Source organism: Salmo salar, chromosome ssa15 (genome assembly GCF_905237065.1).
Source record: "Salmo salar chromosome ssa15, Ssal_v3.1, whole genome shotgun sequence".
NCBI classification, from domain to species: domain Eukaryota; kingdom Metazoa; phylum Chordata; class Actinopteri; order Salmoniformes; family Salmonidae; genus Salmo; species Salmo salar.
In genome coordinates this window covers 77,953,137-77,973,971 of record NC_059456.1, presented here as the reverse complement: position 1 = coordinate 77,973,971, position 20,835 = coordinate 77,953,137, and the positions used below count along the sequence as shown (strand labels likewise).

General features: G+C 41.7%; 1 protein-coding gene across 2 annotated transcripts in view; it reads right to left on the bottom strand.

The window, feature by feature from the left end:
• LOC106572068 (plexin A3) overlaps nt 1-20,835 on the bottom strand; it is a 128,565-nt gene that overhangs the window by 53,561 nt on the left and 54,169 nt on the right. For both annotated transcript variants that reach the window (XM_014145855.2, XM_014145856.2), the window contains exons 4-8: nt 16,301-16,441; nt 12,578-12,678; nt 6,809-6,932; nt 6,420-6,576; nt 5,493-5,592 (exon numbers count right to left, since the gene is read on the bottom strand). In XM_014145855.2, the coding sequence (XP_014001330.2) occupies nt 5,493-5,592; nt 6,420-6,576; nt 6,809-6,932; nt 12,578-12,678; nt 16,301-16,441 (623 nt within the window). The remainder of the gene's footprint in view (nt 1-5,492; nt 5,593-6,419; nt 6,577-6,808; nt 6,933-12,577; nt 12,679-16,300; nt 16,442-20,835) is intronic.

Genomic DNA, 20,835 nt, shown 5'->3' with positions numbered 1-20,835 from the left:
TGAAAATGCCTGCTTTAATATGAGAACAATGAGTGCCACTGGCTGTAGGCTGGTGCAGTGCTGCCTTCCACTGCAGAGGGAGGGGATCTGTTGTAAATACTGTGTGCAGATCAGCATGTCGACTGAAATATGCAATATGCTGCGTCAGGGGTATAAACTCCATCAATTCACTTTGGTCTAATTTCAGTGAAGCCTGAGAAACACAGCACAGCCAAAACTTGACACACTGATGAAGTGAGTTTTCTTCCTAACATCATTGCTTGGAAGTGGATTCAGTAGCCTATCGGAGTGGTGTTTCTGGAAACTGGTCAAATCAAATTTTATTAATCACATGCGTCGTAAACAACAGGTATAGACTAAAAGTGAAATGCTTACCTCCGGGCCCTTCCCAACAATGCAAAGAGATAGAAAATAGATAAATAATAGAAAAGTAATAACACTTAATAATAAAAGTAATAATAAATACACAATGAGTAACGATAACTTGGCTATATACACGGAGTACCAGTACCAAGTCGATGTGCAGGGGTACGAGGTAATTGAGGTAGATATGTACATATAACTAGGACTATAGTACAGTTGAAGTCGGAAGTTTACATACACCTTAGCTAAATACATTTAAACTCCGTTTTTTGCAATTCCTGACATTTAATCCTAGTAAAAATTCCCTGTTTTATGTCAGTTAGGATCACCACTTTATTTTAAGAATGTGACATGTCAGAATAATAGTTGAGAGAATGAAGATGATTGAGAGAACGCCAAGAGTGTGCAAAACTGTCATCAAGGCAAAGGGTGGCTACTTTGAAGAATCTCAAATATAAAATATATTTTGATTTGTTTAACCATTTTTTTAGTTACTACATGATTGCATATGTGTTATTTTATAGTTTTGATGTCTCCACTATTATTCTACAATGTAGAAAATAGTAACAAAAAAAGAAGAAAAACCTTGAATGAGTAGGTGTGTCCAAACTTTTGACAGGTACTGTATATCTCTGATCTTTTATCTCCATATGAGCCAGGACGCAGCCTGAGATCCTCTGGCAGACCATTCCAAAGTCTAGTTTGAAAACTAAAGGAGACCGGGCATTCGCCATTAGGGCCCCTAGACCTTGGAATGGTCTGCCAGAGGAGATCAGGCTTGCAGATTCAGTGCCTATTTTAAATCCCTGCTGAAGACACACTATTATAAAAATACTTGATTTCACTGTAAGATTTTAATTAGCTATCGTGTTTCTTTCTCCTTCTGTCTGTTTCTTTGTTAGTACTTTTATTTTATTTTATCATTTTATGATTTGAAGCACTTTGTTACTTGTATTGAAAAGCGCTATACAAATAAAGTTGTTATTATTATTATTATTGGAATGCCTGTGGAAAATATGATTGACAGGTAAATAATGGAGATAGGAAGGGGAGAACTGAGAGGTGTTACAGGGGAGACAAGAGAGAGAGCCTTAAAAGGTATCCCAGAGATGTAATAATTTCTTACCTTCCAGTCTTACAATAAGAAGCTTTTGTGCTTAAATGCCTAAAATGGCAGGGGGAGATACGGTGAAAGTATATAATCAGTCAGAGCTTCAGAGCTAGCTAACTTCCCTTTCACAGGTGGTCATTATCCCTGAGGATGCAAGAAGGGAAGGAGCTCTTACAAAATTGCGGGAGAAGAAAATGGGAGCCAACGTGGCAGGGCTGGGGTGAGTGAGTGCTGTCCACCAGCAACACCAGAGGGGGAAACAATTCAAGGGCTAAATGTTCCCACAGGGTTTTTGTGAAAACAGGAAATCTGGCTTGGCTTCAGGCAGACTGCTCTGGCAAGGTAGGCCTCTGCCGAGGTTGCCATGGCAACTGGCGAGCCCTGCATGGATTATGTTACCCTGCTTCCTTACACTAGAGAATTGATCGTTGCGTATGTATTCTGCCAGCCGACAAGGCAATTTTATTCTCTGACAAAAAACGCATTTATTTAATAATAATAATAATAAGTAGAGCGCTTTTCATTTACAGACGTAAATAACTAAACTCTTTACATTGAGAGCAACCATTAAAATAAAAATTAAAAGGGCTCTAGAAATAAAAGGGCTAAAAAACATTAAGCGAGAAATGAACAGATAGCTAGCGGTCTAGTACTATACAAGACACAGTAAAGGAGGCAACAAGGTCAAAACAATAGAACCCGACACTAACGTACAAGACCAACGACAGACACCCCAACAGAGATCACATTAAGTGAAAGCCAGTTTGAAAAAGTGTTTCTTAATCTCAAACTTAAAGGCAGTGGTGATCTGGGGCATGCGGAGGGTGGGAGGAAGCTCGTTCCAGAGCCGGGGTCCGAGAGAGCAGAATGCTCGGTCACCCATTGTTTTTAGGCGTGTCTTTGGGACTGCAAGGAGTCTTTGATAATTTGACCGGAGTGAACGTGAGGACTGCTAAGGGCTGAGAAGTTCCCTGAGGTATCGGGGACCAGAGGCATTTTTGAGGAATAATAGGAAGATTTTGAAGTTGATTTTGAATTGGATGGGTAGCCAGTGCAGACAGGCTAGAATGGGGGTGTGATGTGGGTTCTTGTGAGGACCCTGGCAGTTCTGTTCTGCACAAGCTGCAGCCTGTTGATGCCTTTTGAAGGGAGACCACCAAGGAAGGCATTGCAATAATCGAGTCGGTAGGTGACGAGACAGCTGACCAGCTTTTTCAGAGCCGGGTGATGTTTCTCAGGTAAAATTATTGTTTTTTGCAGACGGATTTTATGGGGTCGGAGAAAGTGAGGGAGGGGTCCAGTTACACTCCAAGGTTGGAGACGGAGGAGGACAGTTGGATGGAGTGGCCGCCCAAGGTGATGGGATTGGTTTTGGTGTGATGGGGAGTGCCGATGAGGATTGCTTCTGTTTTAGTATTGTTGAGTTGTAGGTGGCTGTTTGACGTCCAGGCTTTGATGTCATCCAGACTGTTGGTGAGGGTGTGTATGAAAGAGAGGGAGTCTGGAGTTGTTTTTATGTAGATCTGTGTGTCGTCAGCATAGCAGTGGAAGTGGATGGTGTGTTTCCTGATTAGGAGACTAAGGGGGAGCATGCAGATGATTAATAGAATGGGGTCTAAGACGGAGCCTTGAGTGACACCACAGGTGATCGTGGTGGGTTCTGACTTGGCATTTCCTTAGCCGCAAAAACAAATTATAGTAAGCATGTTTGGATGTGATGAAGACTGAGTTTGCCAGATAACCACTCTTTCTATGTTAACGTGTTAATCTTAAACTGTGAGGCATCATGTAAATTCAAAAACAATGGCAATATACACAATATTCAGTATGATACTGAGTGTCATACACTCCTCCATGTAAAAAAAAAAAGAACACTGACACCCACACCATTGACCCAGTGCTAACCGAGAGTCTTCTGCAGCTGAAGTGCAAATGCGCACATATGGCAGTAAAATGGTGCTGCCCCACAAACGAAGCAGAAGAAAGACGAGACCTCGGGCATGGAGCTCAGCACTTCACAGAAGCTGCAGCCAGCGAGAGGCTCTGAGCGAGGGGCTCCCACTGATCCTAGGAGAGATGCACAGTCCCATTGTTCTGCCTCAGCACAGATGTGGTCTGGAAGCCTGCCTGCCTGGCCCTGCCCTGTGTGAGGCTTCTGCTGCCGTTCCAGACCAGGACCATCTGAAATCATATTAGCCAGCAGCATCTGGCCAGCCTGTCCAGGACGTTATCTGGTCATGTGTCCTGTGGTCGTATGATGGATAACAGCGACAAGGAGTATGGACGTAGCAGTGGCACATTACTCTATGTGTATGGCATGACTGCCAGTTCTCATTGGCTTTGTCATTGTATTTATGTGTCTTTTCTTGTATTTTTGCTTTCCAACATGACGAGTTTCTGAAAGTCCTTGTTGAAAATAATGACAATAAACATAACTGTATACCATCTACAGCAGTGGTAACCAACCTTTTCTGAGTAAAGATCACTTTCGCAGTCAAAAAGCAAAGCCGAGATCTATCACTCAGATTTGTTTTAAAACATGTCTTGCATTTTTTTAACATTAACCTAATAAAAACAGTTATGTTGGAATTAGGTTTGTGCAGTAGGCAGGCCTAATACATTATCACAGCATATTGGCTAGATGTCAATATTGTTCTTCTCAGACCATATTATATTTCAAAACTTGAGCTTTGATGACAAAATAGAACAGTTGGTGTAGCACCTGCGAGGCACAGCTGAATATAAATTGAAATCATTTGCTTTTTTATTTTACTGGACTGATGGCACCTGCATTTGATGGTGATGGTGCTTTCAAGGCAACTGGAAACATGGAAAAAACTAGATAAAATCATGACGTCAGCGACGTTCAGGTCGGAAAATGTCGGGGCTCTAGAAAGACGCCAAAGTTTTCGACTTGGAATTTTGAGTTGGATGACCATTCAATGTAATTTTTCCCAGTCTAATTTAGTTTTTTCCCTAGTTTCCAAATGTCTTGAACACACTGAAGTCGGAAATGTCGGAGTTACGAGTTCCCAGTTGTTTTGAACACGGCATTAGTCTCAGCGGAGGGAGGGAGAGAGCAGCAGAGGGTCAGCCTCTCACGGTCCCTGCTCTCTCCTTTATTTCCTCTGGTGAGACTGACCAGAGAGAAGGGACACCGTTGTCCACCTGATGGTGAAACTCGAGTGGCACCACATCCGCATCTGCCTCAAGCACAAATTCATGTTGTTCCTACGACCAGAGAAACTGACATAACGAGCTGCTAATAATAATACAAATGCAGGGCTACTCATTCATTGCATCTGCAGCGCAAATGGCAGTAGGGAGAAGGTGTTTTATGTTTTGTAATTAGTGTTGAATAAGAACAGTGACAGTGCTGAATAAAACATTTAACCTGAGCTCACTCATAAAAACAGCAGCTCTTTGCTGTATTCTTTGACAGTCTCTCTGGTCATTGTTTTAAAAGTTATGAAATCTCCCGTAGGCTAGTATCAAACTTCTAGGCATGGTGATTTGAGCTATCCAATCGGCCAGTGCAGTAGGCGCACTCGATTTAGCCACAGTAGCCAGGTAGGCAGAGTTTGTCTTTTCAGACAAATGAAATGGTTACAAACTTTGCCTACCCGGTATGCAGGGCTTCTGAATCAAGTGTACCTACAGCCAACAGCGCAACACGAATAATACAAAAAAAGAACGCAAGCCTTTATCGTCGGCTTTTCTACAGAAATGTTTGGTAATCGACTAGAAATGCGATCGACCAGTTGGTGACCACTGACCTACAGTATTTTTATACCATTATAAAAACAACTTAACCAGGAGATAAAAGAATGAAAAAACAAGTCACCTGTTACTTGTCAAGGCAGTTTCTCAGCCTGACGTGGCTACACAGTCCCATAGAAATCATCAAGTAACTTCAAGTGACGGACTGACCCAATCAATATGTTACTTCACTGAAAGCTCCTCTGTCTTTCCTCTCCTCAGAGAGCGAGATGAGAGATCATAATAGATAGATACTTACGACTGGAGCACGCTGCAGTTGTAGAAGATGAAGTCAGTGGTGATGAACTTGTGCCCTGTCTCCTTGGACTTCAGGAAGAACTTGACCACTCGCTTGTCACCTGAAATGACAAAACACCCACAGTAAGCCAAACAGCCTAGAAGCTCGGAAACAATTACCCATCCGTCTGAGATCCCATACCCCAGGAAAATAATCTTCTAAGCAAATTAAATAATGTAGATTTGTATAAAAATGTCTAATTGCTCCTGCCTTTTATCTAACATTTCCATTACCAAGAGAAGTGCACTTATGGTCCAAAACAGGAACCCATGAACAGATGTACTATTTCATTTGAAGTAAAGGCCGCATCTCAACTAGTCCAATTATACCTGTAGGCCTGACTTCAAGATAATTGGCAAAGCATTTCTAGTGGACTTTAAATAATTGCCGCTAATGGAACAAAACACGAGCTACTGCACTTTTCAGGTTCCCATCAGCCCATCCAGCAATAGCATTCAGTTGTTTTTCAAATGTTTTCGAAAAACACATTAAGGCCCATGTCCACAAGGCTCAGAAAAACCAAAACACTGTGTACGTCAGACACATTACAGCAGTCTGCACAAAAAGCAGATATGATACAACCCACTGAAGTGTATGAAAATGTATAGATAATATCATACACAAAAAGTATGGCTATAGTGATAAATATGATCATCAGAAAATAACAACATTATTATTCAATGGACAACCTTTGAACGTGGTCCTCTGTATCTCAGTTGATAGAGCATGGCGCTTGCAATGCCCGCATAGTGGGTTTGATTCCCGTGACCACCCATATGTAAAATGTATGAACAATGTAAGTCGCATTGGATAAAAGCATCTGCTAAATGGTTAATATTATTAATATTATGACTATACATTTATAGTGGTATCTGATAGAAGCTTTACCGTATCCCTGTGCGAGGGAGGGGACATCTCTGAGGGAGGGGGACATACAGAGGATCTGCCCCTTGGCCAGCACCTCCCCTGGGCTCTCTGTCAACTCCTCAAACACACACGTCACCCCGGCTGACAGGCTGGGCACGTTTACCACTTTCACCCTCAGCTGGAGGGAGGAGGGGGGAGAGAGACGGGAGAGAAGCATATCAGGTGACAGGCGGAGTCGTCCCTGCGCGTATCCTTACATCTCAGTGAAGGTTAGACTAACACCAGAAATCTTCAACGACAGCTTAATGAGGCAACTCCACATTGGTCATGTTGTGATTAGCTAGCGTCGTGCTTTTCTCTGGTGTGAACATTTTTTATTTTTTGTATTTTTTTTTACAGCCTGTAATTACCTGGGTGGAAGTAGAGGTCACAGATATGTTGTTAGGTGTGACACTAATGTCCACACACTGGTCCAGCTCTGTGTTGAAATGCTGCGGCTCGGCCCACTTCTCACAGGCCTCCTGTCTGGAACACCTGGGAGAAAACCCAATGAGGTTAGGGGTCAATAATGATCACAACATTACATGCTGTACTACTCCTAAAATGACACTCGGCTCAATGCAGTACACAGCCCGCAGCCATATTACTGGGTAAAAATCCATCCACTCCATTGTCCAACAGAGCACCGGGAGTCTGGCACAAACTTGTAACCTCTGGAATAAGATCTAGGTGTAACAAATGACTGAGGCGGTTTAAGTGGGCAGGTCAGGTATGAGCAGCATAGAAATTAGACCAGTGTATGGGTTAGGGTAGGGCTAAGATGGCACCAACCTACAAAACATGGCAGGTTCCTACTTTTTCTTCACACCTGCTCTGTTGGAGCTCGGAGCTTAAGTATTTCACTGTGTACTACAACTACATCTTCAACCCAGTGCATGTGACTAAATAAACATCTAATCTACTCTAATCATGAACACACATTTAGGAAAATACATGGAAATACCCCAAAATTACACATTTTGAAATATTCTGAGCCAAGCATCACATCGCAACAAACTTCAAAGATGTTTTTGTCACCAATTTCCCCATTGTCAGGTTAATGTTGCATAGCAGAAACTGTTATACTGCTAATTGACCTAATTTACCTGGTCTTGATGATTGGAACCAATTTTTTCATAAATCCCTATTGAAGCCAGAACAATGACAATTCAACCAAATGTTTTTTTGTGACAAAAATATGAGCAGCCGTTCTCTCTCTCGTTGCAGTTTTGTTTTAAGCCTGTTATTTTCTGCAGTGGAAGTGAATGTCCTATTTTTCTCCTTACAGATTCTAAGGAGCAGCCGGATATTAAAACATTTATAACAGCAGCACATTTGTTAGACGTGGCGTTACTGTAAGTGCAGTTAAAAGTTTCACATGTTTAAGCTTGACAGCTGCACTGAAAGTGGCTGAGGATTATCCCCAATAAAAACTCCTCCTTAAGCACCAACCAGCCCTGTCCTTTTTACCATGTCCAATATGCCACTGGATTTTACTGCAGGCGATTAGGGATTATTTCACATTGGGACAGACAGAGCAGAGCATGACAACACACAACACTATCTCACTACAATCTTCATTAACACCATGTCCAGAAACCATAAAATAAAATATTGTAATGTGATGAAAATTAAATATAAGGAAAAATAAACATAAAAATGAAATGAATGAAAATATAAACTGTTTTGTTCTGCCAATAAAATAAACTTGAAATGTGTCACATGCCTACTTGTATTTCACAGGCTCATCAACGCGAGAAAGCAGAAGCAGTGAAGCACAAACTTGATTTGAAGGTTAGCATTCAACTTAAGCGCGTGATCAGCGTGTCTCCGGAAGGAAATGTATTTTATTTTCCTTTAGAGGAACATCTTCTTAAAGAATTAAGAAGCCGCTACAGTTCCAGGGCTGTTTTTTTACCCAAGACGCAACACACCATAAATGATTTGTTTACTTCTAATTAAAGCCATATGTCTGGGGAAAGAATGGGGGTAGGCTTAATAAAAAATGCAGGGCCTAGCACCAGACATGACTGCTCTCTGTAAAGTAAGTGGAACTGTGGTGCGTCTCCTCGCCAGCCAACAACAAACAATTCATATCACTGCGATTCTTCTGTTGCTTTGTCATTTCTTCTCATTCAGTTTCCAGGAATGAGATTTAATTCAATTACAGTGCAGACCTCTTCCTAGTGGAATGGCAGATATGTGATTTATGGTGAAACGTTGTCCCCCTGGGGTGGAGGTCCCTTCAGCTGCTTTCTTTCTCTCTCTCTCTCTAACAGCCCTGCAATGACGCCATGAGAAATCCAGGGGATCAGGGACCTGCATTAGTGACTATTCTTTGTGGGGACAAAATGGACTCAACACATCTTCAATTAGCAGGTGAGGAGTCCTCTATAATATATGATCAAGTGAAATGGGGCTAGAAACTGTCAGAGGAGAATGTAGCGAGGCACTAAAGGCACTAGAGGGACATGGGTGAGAAACGGGAGATTGGGGGCTCACATTAACCCTAAGAGAAAGCCACGCGTTGAGCGCATGGCTTCATTTAAACTTGAGAACAGGCTTTTTCTAAGGAATAAGCCCAGGAGAGTGGAGTAACTGATTTAGTTCAAATTTTGTCATTTATTTTGGCAGATAGGCTCCCTCCCTACATGCCCAATTCACCACTTCAGGTTACGTGAATTCTATTACCCTGCCCTCAAAGTCAAATGAATCCAAGGCCACAATCAAACCACATTATGACCTCTCTGTTCATTCTGACTCTAAATGTTTCACCTTGTTCAAATTATTAATTGGACAGAGGAGATGAAAAAAGCCTTTCATAACACATGGAAATCATCTACTAATAATGTCATTACATAACTAAAATGGCAGTGTTGGGGTTAACTGGGAAGCATTTGGACACAGAAACAGGATCAATTGAGCCCATTAATTGATATGGGGAGGGTGGGGGCCGTAACGGACACTACGGGTCTGGGTTAATTATCTATTTGACTTTGATTAAAGAGAAAGACAACACAAGAGACAATCACGCCTGCTGAGGGGGCGAAACTATTGAAAGGGCAGTCACTTATCACAGGCTTTTCCCACTGTACTTTTTACTATAACCTTGAACCATGTTAATCTGAAACACCTTCTCTCAAAGACATCGGACAACATTTTCAGAATGTGCATTTGCCGCTCTGCAAAATGTTGGATAAAAGAAAGGCTATCTTCAAACAGTAAACATTGCAGATGTTCCATATTACATTCAAAGCAAAAGCAGATGATATTTTCATGTAATAGTAGTTGCTCTCAATTGTCCTCTAATTATAATAATACGCTGACAATCCCAGTCTTATTTAAACTAACGCAGATGTACCTTCACCATTCAGTGAGCACTTTACATTAATAACTGAACAGATACTGACATATGATGGCGTGCTGTCATTTCACGGTGTGCTTTCATCATTTATAGAACATTAATGAAGTCTCTTGAGTAGGGGAAGTTTCCACAAGATAAATGCCACATGAGACATCCTAACCAATGCCCCCCTCAACAGATAGAGTAGCAGACAAATCACTAAATAAGCCTGATTTGAATCACACTGCAAATCCATCTTCCAGTTTCCTGTTGTTGCCATGGACACAGACCATTTCCCAGGGTGCATTTTTTTTTCTCCTCTACCCTGGCTCGACTAACATGATGGCTCGAGGCTAAAGAGCCCTGGAGGAATAGCAGACAAAGCAGAGACAACAAGTAAAAGAAAGGGAAGCAGGTCAAAGCTAGTCTCCCAAACAAGAGTATTTTTGGCAGGGGGTGTTTTTGAACAGCCATCTCCCATGGCAACCCATCTTCCCAAGGGAAGGGGGGCTCTGGCTACACAGTTTAAGAATTAAGATTTAACAACCCCAAGATTTCACTGCATCGTTTTTCGGAGCATCACTCCAATACGTGTCAAAGCATTAGCAAGACAAGTGATAAGTGCCTTGATAAATGTGTAGATATTACAGATCAGAGGGGCACATGACAACCCCCATCACAGTTTTCATATGAAAACTCATCATACCACCTTCAAAAGCTTCAAGCATTGCATTCAGATTGATAAGTGCCTTAAATGAGGTCTTGAGAGTTGTCACACAGACGTACCAAAATAAAGCTCTCTATCCGTGAAATGAGAGCAAGGGTTGAATGGGGCCATTGCAGACATCTGTGTTAAACACTGAAATATACAGCTGAAATAGCTACCTCATGATCAAAAAAGCAATATCCCACAAAGGACTCAAAATAAAAAACCTCAAGACCAAAAAAAAAAAATGCTTTAGAAAGTTCAGTATATTATTAGTTTCATTTTAGGACTTGTGACCGCATCGATTGGCCTAGAAAAAGTAATATCGAAGATATCGAAGAAACCACAATAAGTTTTAGTAGTCTGGTCAGAAATTCCAAAAATGAAAGACAATCTAAAGTTGAGCACAAAGTAAAGTGTGTGCTGTCTGAAAACGTGGCTCAATGACTGGACTTGAATAGGAGATGCCCATTGTGGTCCATGGAAGCGAGTCATCCCAGTAATTTGAGTTACCTCCTGCACATGAATGAGCAGTCTGAGGTTGCCTGGCCTGGCCTGGCATGTACCCTGCTAGGAGGAACAAAGCCCTGCTCTCTGTTTCTCATGGGCCCCAACACTGTGAGACGACACAACTCAGACTCCACCGAGCATATGACCTGAGTGTGTCTGCTGTCCCACAGACTGAATGTGCCTGTCCCCCATCTCAATCTGACCCAATCAACTTCCCTTTGCTTCTCTGTTTGAGCATCATAGGGGTTCAAGTAGACAGCCAGCCTGACAGACAGACAGCACATTGAAGCCACCTAAAGGAGCAGAACGCGAGTGGATGGGAATAGAAGCGGATTGTGTCACACTGGGATGACGCTTCACCAGAGAGTAACAGAGGTTGGACGTATGAATCAGGCACAATTCAGCCATTCAATCTATTCATCACTTTGCTTGATCTCACACTAATTGCGCTGTACAGTGTTTGTCACAAGGTCATGTAAAAAATTTTGGGGATATCGCATTCACATGCAAACAAATGTCACTTTCAAACTAGTTTGGCAAAATCTATGCTAATTATTACATCATCAGTCCGAAGATTGTTATCTTGATTAAAGTATGGATGGCAGGGAGAAATATAAAAGGACAGAATTAATTGTATTTTTTAATTTTTTAATTGGTCGTCATTGAGGTCTTAGGCTCAGAAAAAAAGATTTTCATCTACCTCAGGACATTATCTAGATATGTAACACAGTGACAAAACCATGCCTTAGTGTGAGAAATGTAACATAATGAAACCGTTTCAGGACTTTCCCATGGCTTGCTATTTAAAAGACGTGCTTACATTTCTGGACCTTCCATTGAAATCCACTCAGGGGATTTCTGCTCTACTTTATTAGTGTTACTTTGTTTTTCCGTTAATCATATGTCAGAGAAACCCCCTCCATATTGTGGCCATTACACTCAATAAATGAAAGTGTACACTATGCAGCAGACACACATGCTTCTCCCTTCGCAGGAATACCCTTCTCCCCGTAACTGAACACATCACTCTGTCATGACGTACCCAGTCAATTAATCTACAGTGGGACTGGAGGAAAAATTTGCCTGATGACAAGTGAGGGAGTGAGAGAGGAGTGGCAAAGGGCTAGCAATATTTAGACATTTCCTGAGCTCCTACTAGCTGCTGCCCAGGGGTCATCCCAGGGGTCAACAGGAAGGAGCACATCTGGAGCAGCTGTCACCTGTCAGAGCGGGCCAGGTGGACTGGGTGACAGCAGGCAGCTTCCCACTAGTTGGGCTGAACCCCGGATCTCTTAGTGGTGCCATTAAAAGTCCATAATAAACTGGCTGTATTGCTGCTAGACTGTTACATTCCAACAGCATCTGGCCACCCTGATGTTTAACAGAGCCTCCATTATTCTCACTTTGATTGGTATCAAATGTCACCTTGGAAATCTGTGCAGCAGTTCTGGAATCGATTAATTCTGTTAAAGTTGGCATCAACTGAGGCAACTTGATCACACAAACCAACCAACCATTATTTTTTCGTCCAAATATATTCATCTACACTTACAAGATATGAATGTAAAGTGATCCACTTACTTGTTGTGAAGAACACACCATCCACAGTGGGGGTCTCCAGAGCCCAGACAGGTCTTGCAGGTGGTGTACTGGCCACAGCTCTCCACAGGTAGCCTGCTCACCTGCAGAGCACAACAGAGCTTCAGCTTAGCATCTGATTCAACCCACACACACCCTCACAGGCTCACGCTAGCACACTAGCACTGTGCTTTTCACACATACAGTTTTTTTTAAATGCGAAGAGTGTCAAACAAATCTAAATCCAAGCCATAACCGTGAATTTGTCATGATAGCATTAAGTTTACGTAAGATTTTCTGCTATGAAATAAAACAGAGTGAAAATTTTATGCTCACAATTTTCATGGGATTTTGGGGCACATCCAAGCTTCACAGACTAAACAATTCCCCGACACGAGGTCTGAATCAATTTATTAAACTGTGGCTTTCGACACAGACGTCTCGGATGCTGAAAATCTTTTTTTAGTGTAAGAGATGATGTGGATGCATCAGACCAAAAGACTGTAAGCACTACACTACACTAGACTACACTAGACTACACTACTTCACACTACACTGTATTTGGTTCAGTGACACCAGCTAAGCCTCCAGCCTCTGCAGTGATAGAGTGGGTCAATTCAACAGTGTTAGTAAACATTTCAAGCCTTTAAACGCTAGACGACTTATTCAACATACCACCCATGGCTAACTAAGAGTGACACAGTGCAGAGTCAGTGGAAAGAGTCATTTGCGGTTGTTCCCTTGTCGTAAACACGCACAGTCTAATGGGTTGCCTTGAATGATTGATTTAAACATAAAAATATATATATTTTAGTGATCATCCCCCTCCCTTTGGCATCAAGTGAGACCATCCTTTTACATTTCCAGATGTCACAGGGTAATATGCCACGTACACTGTATGCACAATGCCGTTCTCTGCATGTCAATCATGTGCCCGGAAAGGACTTTAACAAAGACTTCCTTGCCACTTTCATCTCTCCTAAAGTGCTGAAATGCTTACGCTGAGGGTACCTAATCTCCTTTGATCGCCTTAATTTTTTAAAATTTTGAAACAGAGAAAAACACAATCCCGCCCAAAGGGATGTGGCGTTGCCTTTCAAGTTGCTGAGCTTCTGGTTCCTAGTACTGCTGCAGTGGAGAGGGCTACTAGCATTAACGCTAAGCGTTAAGCCTGGCAGGCCCTGTGGAGCGCAGGCCTGCCTCTCTGCCTCTAGTGTCAGGGAGTCAGGCGGTGGGTGGGCGAGGTGTTATGCCGGGTTCCATGCTTCCTGTCCCATGCTAATTTATGCAGCAAAGCGCCAGCATGTAAACACACCACCACCACCGACATGTTTTATAATCCTCTGCCCTAAGTCTCCGTTTATGACATGATGCTCAGCTTTCAGCATCCCACAAGCACCTTGCAGACAGACAACTCACAAAGGGATGGAATTAAACAAGTCCATTTTATTGAAGCTGCAATATGTAACTTTTTGGGCGACCTGACCAAATTCACAAAGAAATGTGAGTTATAGATCTGTCATTCTCATTGAAAGCAAGTCTAAGAATCTGGTCTTTGTACGCTATGCTTCCTGTTCTTAAGTTCAGTTTTTGCATCTTTTACTTTCAGTTTTGTACACCAGCTAAAAACAGATGAAAATACAATATTTTTGCTTATGGAAAATATATATCACAGTGGTTTAGAAGGTACAATGATTCTCTACACTATACATGCTTATTTTGTCTCATGAACTGAAATTAGGTGATCTATTCGAATTTTAATAACCAGGAAATGGCGGAGCGATTTTTGCATAGTGCAGCTTTAAATCGATAATAAAAGCAGGCTGTCCACTGAGGACTTATCTTTTATCCTTTTTATGTATGATGGTTATATATTATATATGCACAGTACTGTTAAAGTTAGTGTATGAAAATAGCATCATCAACTGCCACACATTAATCTGTGTTTAAAGTGGCCCATGTGAAAGGCAGAGCACTATAGGAGTTCATCTTTGATCCAATGTATTTACCTCCCTGTGATGACCTACAACAAGAGGGTCGTTATGGGGCTGAGGTGCACTCACGCCAACCTGTGCACCTGCCTTTAATGAAATATTCAAATCTCCCTACAACGCTCTGCTCTGCCGGTCAGTGTTGCCTATTAATTATTTACCTACCGCAATTCACTCACATTTCATAAATACTAAAAACGTAAGCAGGAGGCAGGCTCTGAAGACGCATGTACGGTACAGTAGGCAAAAATCCCAGTGCAGGAGTGGTTCTAGAGAAGATGAGAAAAGGGGTCTACTCCACATGCTTTTCCTTAATCAGTTCCAGAATAACAGCTCTTAATACACATTCTGCATACAAAACAAATCAATTGGGAATCATTTGACACACGCTTAAGCATCGGAGTGCCTCACATTTAATCATTATGGGGAAATATCAATATCTGGAGCAGACCCATGTGGTTTTACTCCATCATGCATGAGGAAGCCCATTGTTTGAGTGAATGAGCTAGGCCGCACAGAGCGGTGCCATTCTCCCTCTATCAGATTCCATTCTTTCATTCTGGCCATAGGGGATCCTCCTCTCCTCTGTGATTCCTGTCCTCGTAGCCACCCCAACCCCCATGCTTCAGGAGGGACTGCTCTATTCCTTTGATCATGCACCAGTTCTCTCTAACATCAGTCTCTATCTAACAACTCTTCCACGACAACTCTGGATTATAGCTGGGAGTTTAGAGAAAAGTAAAAATGTTTTGCTGTCCACTAAACTGTAGTACTGAGGTTTAACAAGAGCTCTACAAGCTGCGTGGCGTATATCTACTTATATAACACTGCGCCAAAATCATATCTCCTCATTTTGACTACGCAGACCTTTTCTAAATCACAAGACAGCCTGCCAAGTCTTCTCATTTGAGGGCTCTTTCTTTCTTTTCTCTGAGACATGCATTCTGGCGGCAAAAAGTGAACGGCTAAAGATCAAATCTTTGTGAGAACTGCACAACGACAGCAATTCATCCTTTCTTTCAATGAATTGCTCAATTCTGAACAAAACAAATAACCTCTGAAAGATGTATTATGCAGGGAACCAGCGTCATTATTGTGTGCAGCTGCATGCACTGTATGTATGTGGCTCTCTTCTAGTCAGCTGCAGAGGAACTTGGTGTGTTAACCTTCCTATCCGATCCTCAGCTGTACAATAAGACCTCTTAGAATAGAGCTATTCTGCAAGCCTCTCCATGGAGACACTTCCCCGAGGTTTCCTATTAGGGAACCAGCTGAGGCAGAATTCAAAGACATAGAACTGGTGTTTCATATTCCGTCTTCCTGTCGCGCAGATGCTAAAACAACATAACTGAAATTCCGGTTAGGTTTTAAAACAAAGCAGACTGTTGACAGTGCCTGAGTCTAATTCGATTCCTTTTGACAAATGTATCTTTATATGGCCAAGATAGGTCATCATAGCGCAGAACAAATATTTTCACACTCATTATGATTGGAACCATGAAACAAAAGTAAATCTCTCGAAGTAAATCAGTTCGAGATTACATAAAGGTCTGAGAATCTCTGAAAGTAAGACAACACTGTATTAAACTCTGTGGTGGTTAATGCTGGAACAATCTACTGTAGACGAGTTCATACTTTTCCTTTCTCACATCCTGAAATAAAACTATGGATGGTCTTTGGTGGTCAGTGCTTTCTTTATGCTGTGTGTGTGTTTGTGTGCGCGTGCTTCTCTCACCTGTTTGTCACTCAGCAGGTAAATGTATTGGTAGTCAGGGCTGAATACCATGTCACGCAGAATAGGTTTCCCTTCAACCACTGTAACGGTCTCATACAGCAAAGCACTCTGGGATGGGGGAGGTATGCCATCCACTCGGATCTGAGGAAGAAAGAGACAACAAATTGCAAAATAATTTCATAATTTTCCGAATGACTATTTCATGAATCATGACGACGTAATATCATGTGGAGATTTTTTATACACCAAACTGCATGTGGGGAACATTTTTAAGGTTTACAAACATGTATATTTTTTATTTTGCTTTGCATCAGACACAAATAACATTCCACAAATCTCCCGCAAATCCTCAGCTCTTTCAATGACCTAGAAAACAAATTCAGAGGAATTCTGAATATGGATGGCAGAGGGGGGCTGATGAGGAGGAATATCCTCAATATGTAAGATCAGTAAAAAAGATTAATCAAATTTTAATGATGCTTACTATACACAAACAGTAACACACACACACACACACACAAACAGTAACACACACACACACACACACACACACACACACACACACACACACACACACACACACACACACACACACACACACACACACACACACACACACGGTTTCATCATTACCACCTTCTCTGTTTCCTTACACTGATAATTAGAACTCTGAGCGGGCTTGGTAAAGGAGTTCTAAAAATGTCAAATTCGCATAATCTTTGATGTGATTGGGAATAAATGCTGTGAGCTCTGACAACTGCAGTTACAGCTGCAAAGCTCACCTATATTCACATCCTTTATTCAGGAGTGAAAAAAGGTGGCAGCTTGCTTTTCTGTCCTAATCAATTTTGATGGAAATGTGACAGGGGGAGGAATGGAACGGTAAACAAACCAAATGAATGCAGAGGAATCCATTTTGAAAGAACATGAAATAGAAACGTAGAAATCTAAGGACAGATAAAGTGGAGCAGATGTCAAGGTGACAAGCTCGGCTTTCTCCTAAATATCTGGGTCAGCCTGAAGTGACAAACATCGTTAGTCTGTTAATTAGCTGCCACCTCATTGCTGCAGTCTTAGTAATTAGTGTTGACAAGGTGGCATCAATTAGTCGAAGGCTGCCATATTGGATGTCACAAGTTTCTGGCCAAGATGAAGACTGACTGAGACCATGTCCCCCCAAAGCAGTGGGACAGCAGGGATGGAAAAATATGACGTTTATTGTCAGCGCTTTGTCAGTTCAAGTGATACCAGCTGCAGTCATCTCACACCCAGCTATCTGCTGCCATGTTCTTCATTTTCACAACTTCCAAATGCAGACACCATTAGCATGTTCCTCTAGCCAGTTCTCTTTTTTTTTTATCAAGGGCCATCAGATAATTCAGAAAATGGATCCTGGGGCTTATACCTGATTACACATGATCAACTATGAGATGTTAAACCACTTTGCATGGCTGTTACGCAATACTTTACATACAAACATTCAAAGCTATGATGTAAAATGCCCTCAGATCAAACTGAAGAAAACCTTACTCATAATTAGTTGACGTCGTGATCAATAGTTTCAGAATCCCATGTCATGGACTCGTCCTCTCAATGTAGTGAGTTGGAATTTATTTTATATTTGTTTTAAACTACATCCAACTATATTTTCTTGCCAAATCAAAAATAGCATAAAAAAAAGGAAATTGAACTAAAGGTGGGCTACTTCACTGGCAATAACTGAAACACTGACTGTAACAATTGTTGCATTATCAAGCAACTAAGCAAACAGGCAGCCAGAATACAGCAAGTTCACACTTAAACCAATCGCTCACATGCAAACAGCTAAAGGAAAACACCCTGCCAACCTGACATGATGCAGGACCTGCCAGGTCCAAAATAAACCACTGTCTAACAGTTTACCTTTTATTGTGCCTGTTTAAGACTGAAAAATATGTAAACACAGCAGAGTGAACTCCTTGCCCTTGTTGATGCTGTAAAACCATGTGGCATACAGTTAATCAGGCCTGATGGTACAGTACAGCTGGCGAGCCCTGTGGGAATATGACATGCTAAACCAGAACAATATCACGGATGCTAAAAAGATGCTGAGGAAAATGCTGGTTCATCTGACTAAATGAAAGTTTTAATGGAACAAACATTTGAAAAAAAATCCTAATTAATAATTGGTTCTTATTTGTGAGCAGTCCTCAAGCCATTTTAGAATTACGCTGGCAGTCCTGTAGCAATGCTTCATGAAATGAACACTGCTATGATCCACAGATATGGTGCTGCTAGTGATAGACAACATTTAGAGACTGCATGTGTCTAAATCAGTGGAGGTCAGTGCCGTTTAAGATGAGGGAAAACATTTGTATTTTATTTCTATTAAGGCATCATTGACTATCATTTATATTTCATTCACCCAGTTCAATGTAACAGCGATAGGTTTAGGCTACTACATGATACGCAAATTTTCCCTATACCCATCATGAGGCTGCTACAACCTAGCCTATGAATGAAAGTTTACAATGTAGGTGCACACAAGTCGAGAGACAACTTGACACATGGACAGACAGTGTCATTCCATACCGCCTTGCACACTCTTGCCTGCGTCTAGCTGATATAGGGTGTAATCATTAATCCAACAATTGCAAACGAGAATTTCTATTGGACAAATTCAGGTATGTTTATGCCCATTTTGTTCCGTTTGCTTCCGTTTAAAAAAACGTTTTTCAACAGAATCAGCGGAATGAATACACCCCTGATTAACACAGTTAACTTTCATAGCAGCAACGTTGTATTCCTTCTCGCACCTATGCGCTCTCCTCCTCTCACCTTGTCCCTTCGCTTGTGGACTTCAATGCACAACACATCAGCTGTATGTGACCAGGTGAAAAAATCTTTCCAAGCCAAACCGCTACACACAGCCTACATCGTTGTCACCATATTAGCTAAAGTAATGTCATAGTCAGCATAGCTAATAGAACTAACGCGTTAGTAAACCCGCTACAATCATGCAGTAACGGTACAGTCATTACAGTCAATAAGCAGTTACACTGGCAGGCCCTGGTGGCAATAAATTAAAACCAAAAGCTTAAATTGACTTGAAAGAGATGCAGAGCAGTGTTGGAATGTCAAAGCCAGCTAGCTAAAATAACATCCCTCTGTTTGAGCAGGGTGTTTCAGTAGGTTAAACTAGCTAGCTGCATTTGCTAGCTAAATAAGTGAAACTAAAAGTGAAAAAAAAGACAATCTCTTCCTATTTCTCTCTTGCATCTCCATCGTTTTGTAAGAAATTAATTTGTTAACCTAACTACTGTTAACCTACTACTGTTAACCTACTACTTTCTCTCTCTTTGAGTCAACTACTCACCACATTTTATGCACAGCAGTGCTAGCTGTAGCTTATTCTTTTAGTACTAAATTCATTTTCTGACCCTTTGATTGGGTGGACAACATGTCAGTTCATGCTGCAAGATCTCTGATAGGTTGGAGGATGTCTTCCGGAAGTTGTCATAATTACTGTGGAAGTCTGTGGAAGGAGGTAAGAACCATGAGCCTCCTAGGTTTTGTATTGAAGTCAGTGTACCCAGAGGATTATGGAAGCTAGCTAGCTACACCATGGTGCGACCCTACAGAGTGCTGTTGAGGCTACTGTAGATATTGTTTGCAAAATAGTGTGTTTAATCAATTATTTGGTGACATGCGATTATATTTAGTATAGTTTTGTCTAAACATTATAACTTTTTATGAAATTCACTGAGGAGGATGGTCCTCCCCTTCCTCCTCTGAGGAGCCTCCACTGGTCTAAATGTTTATAGATGTTGTCTATCACTAGCAGCACCATATCACCAAGTAACATTCTGAGTATGAGTAAATGTGCTTGGTGAATCTAGGTGATTCTGTCTGCAGTCAGTATACTGCCACTGCCCTCCACACAAGCCTCAATATATCTGGACATAATGAAGTCTGGGATATTGCAACTACATGTGAGTCTCTGGGAAGGTAATGTCCTCCTCAGTGTCGTTGGAGTGTTTGAAATGCAGAGAGCTTGCTACAGCCTGCTGAGAGCTGACCTCTTGACATCAAACAGCTCAGATGAATGTAATTGGAATTTAGATAAATATTACACTCTCCTGTCAAATGATGTCATGGTGGCACAGGGCTCCGATTCATCCATTAATGAACTTGCCTGGGCCCGGTTTCCCGACAGCGATGGAACTTAGGCTTACGAGCATTTTAACAATGCATCTTTCCTATAACGGCCGAAGATGTAACATGCGTTTCCCAAAATACCGCCTGGAGAAAACGTTCACTAAGTGCGCCGTTGAGGCATGTGTCAAGACTGATAGGATCGACAGAATGGCAGTGCTGCTCTCGGATCAGCTATCTCCATTCAAATCTTACCTTAACATTAGAATACTGATGAAGGATCAGCTCCTAGAAAGATATTATCTCCTATGGCTGCAAATATTGAGGTGGCTTATTTGAATGCTTACCCTATAATAATACCCTAAATCAAGAATATGGCACATCAATGCACGCATGTTGCT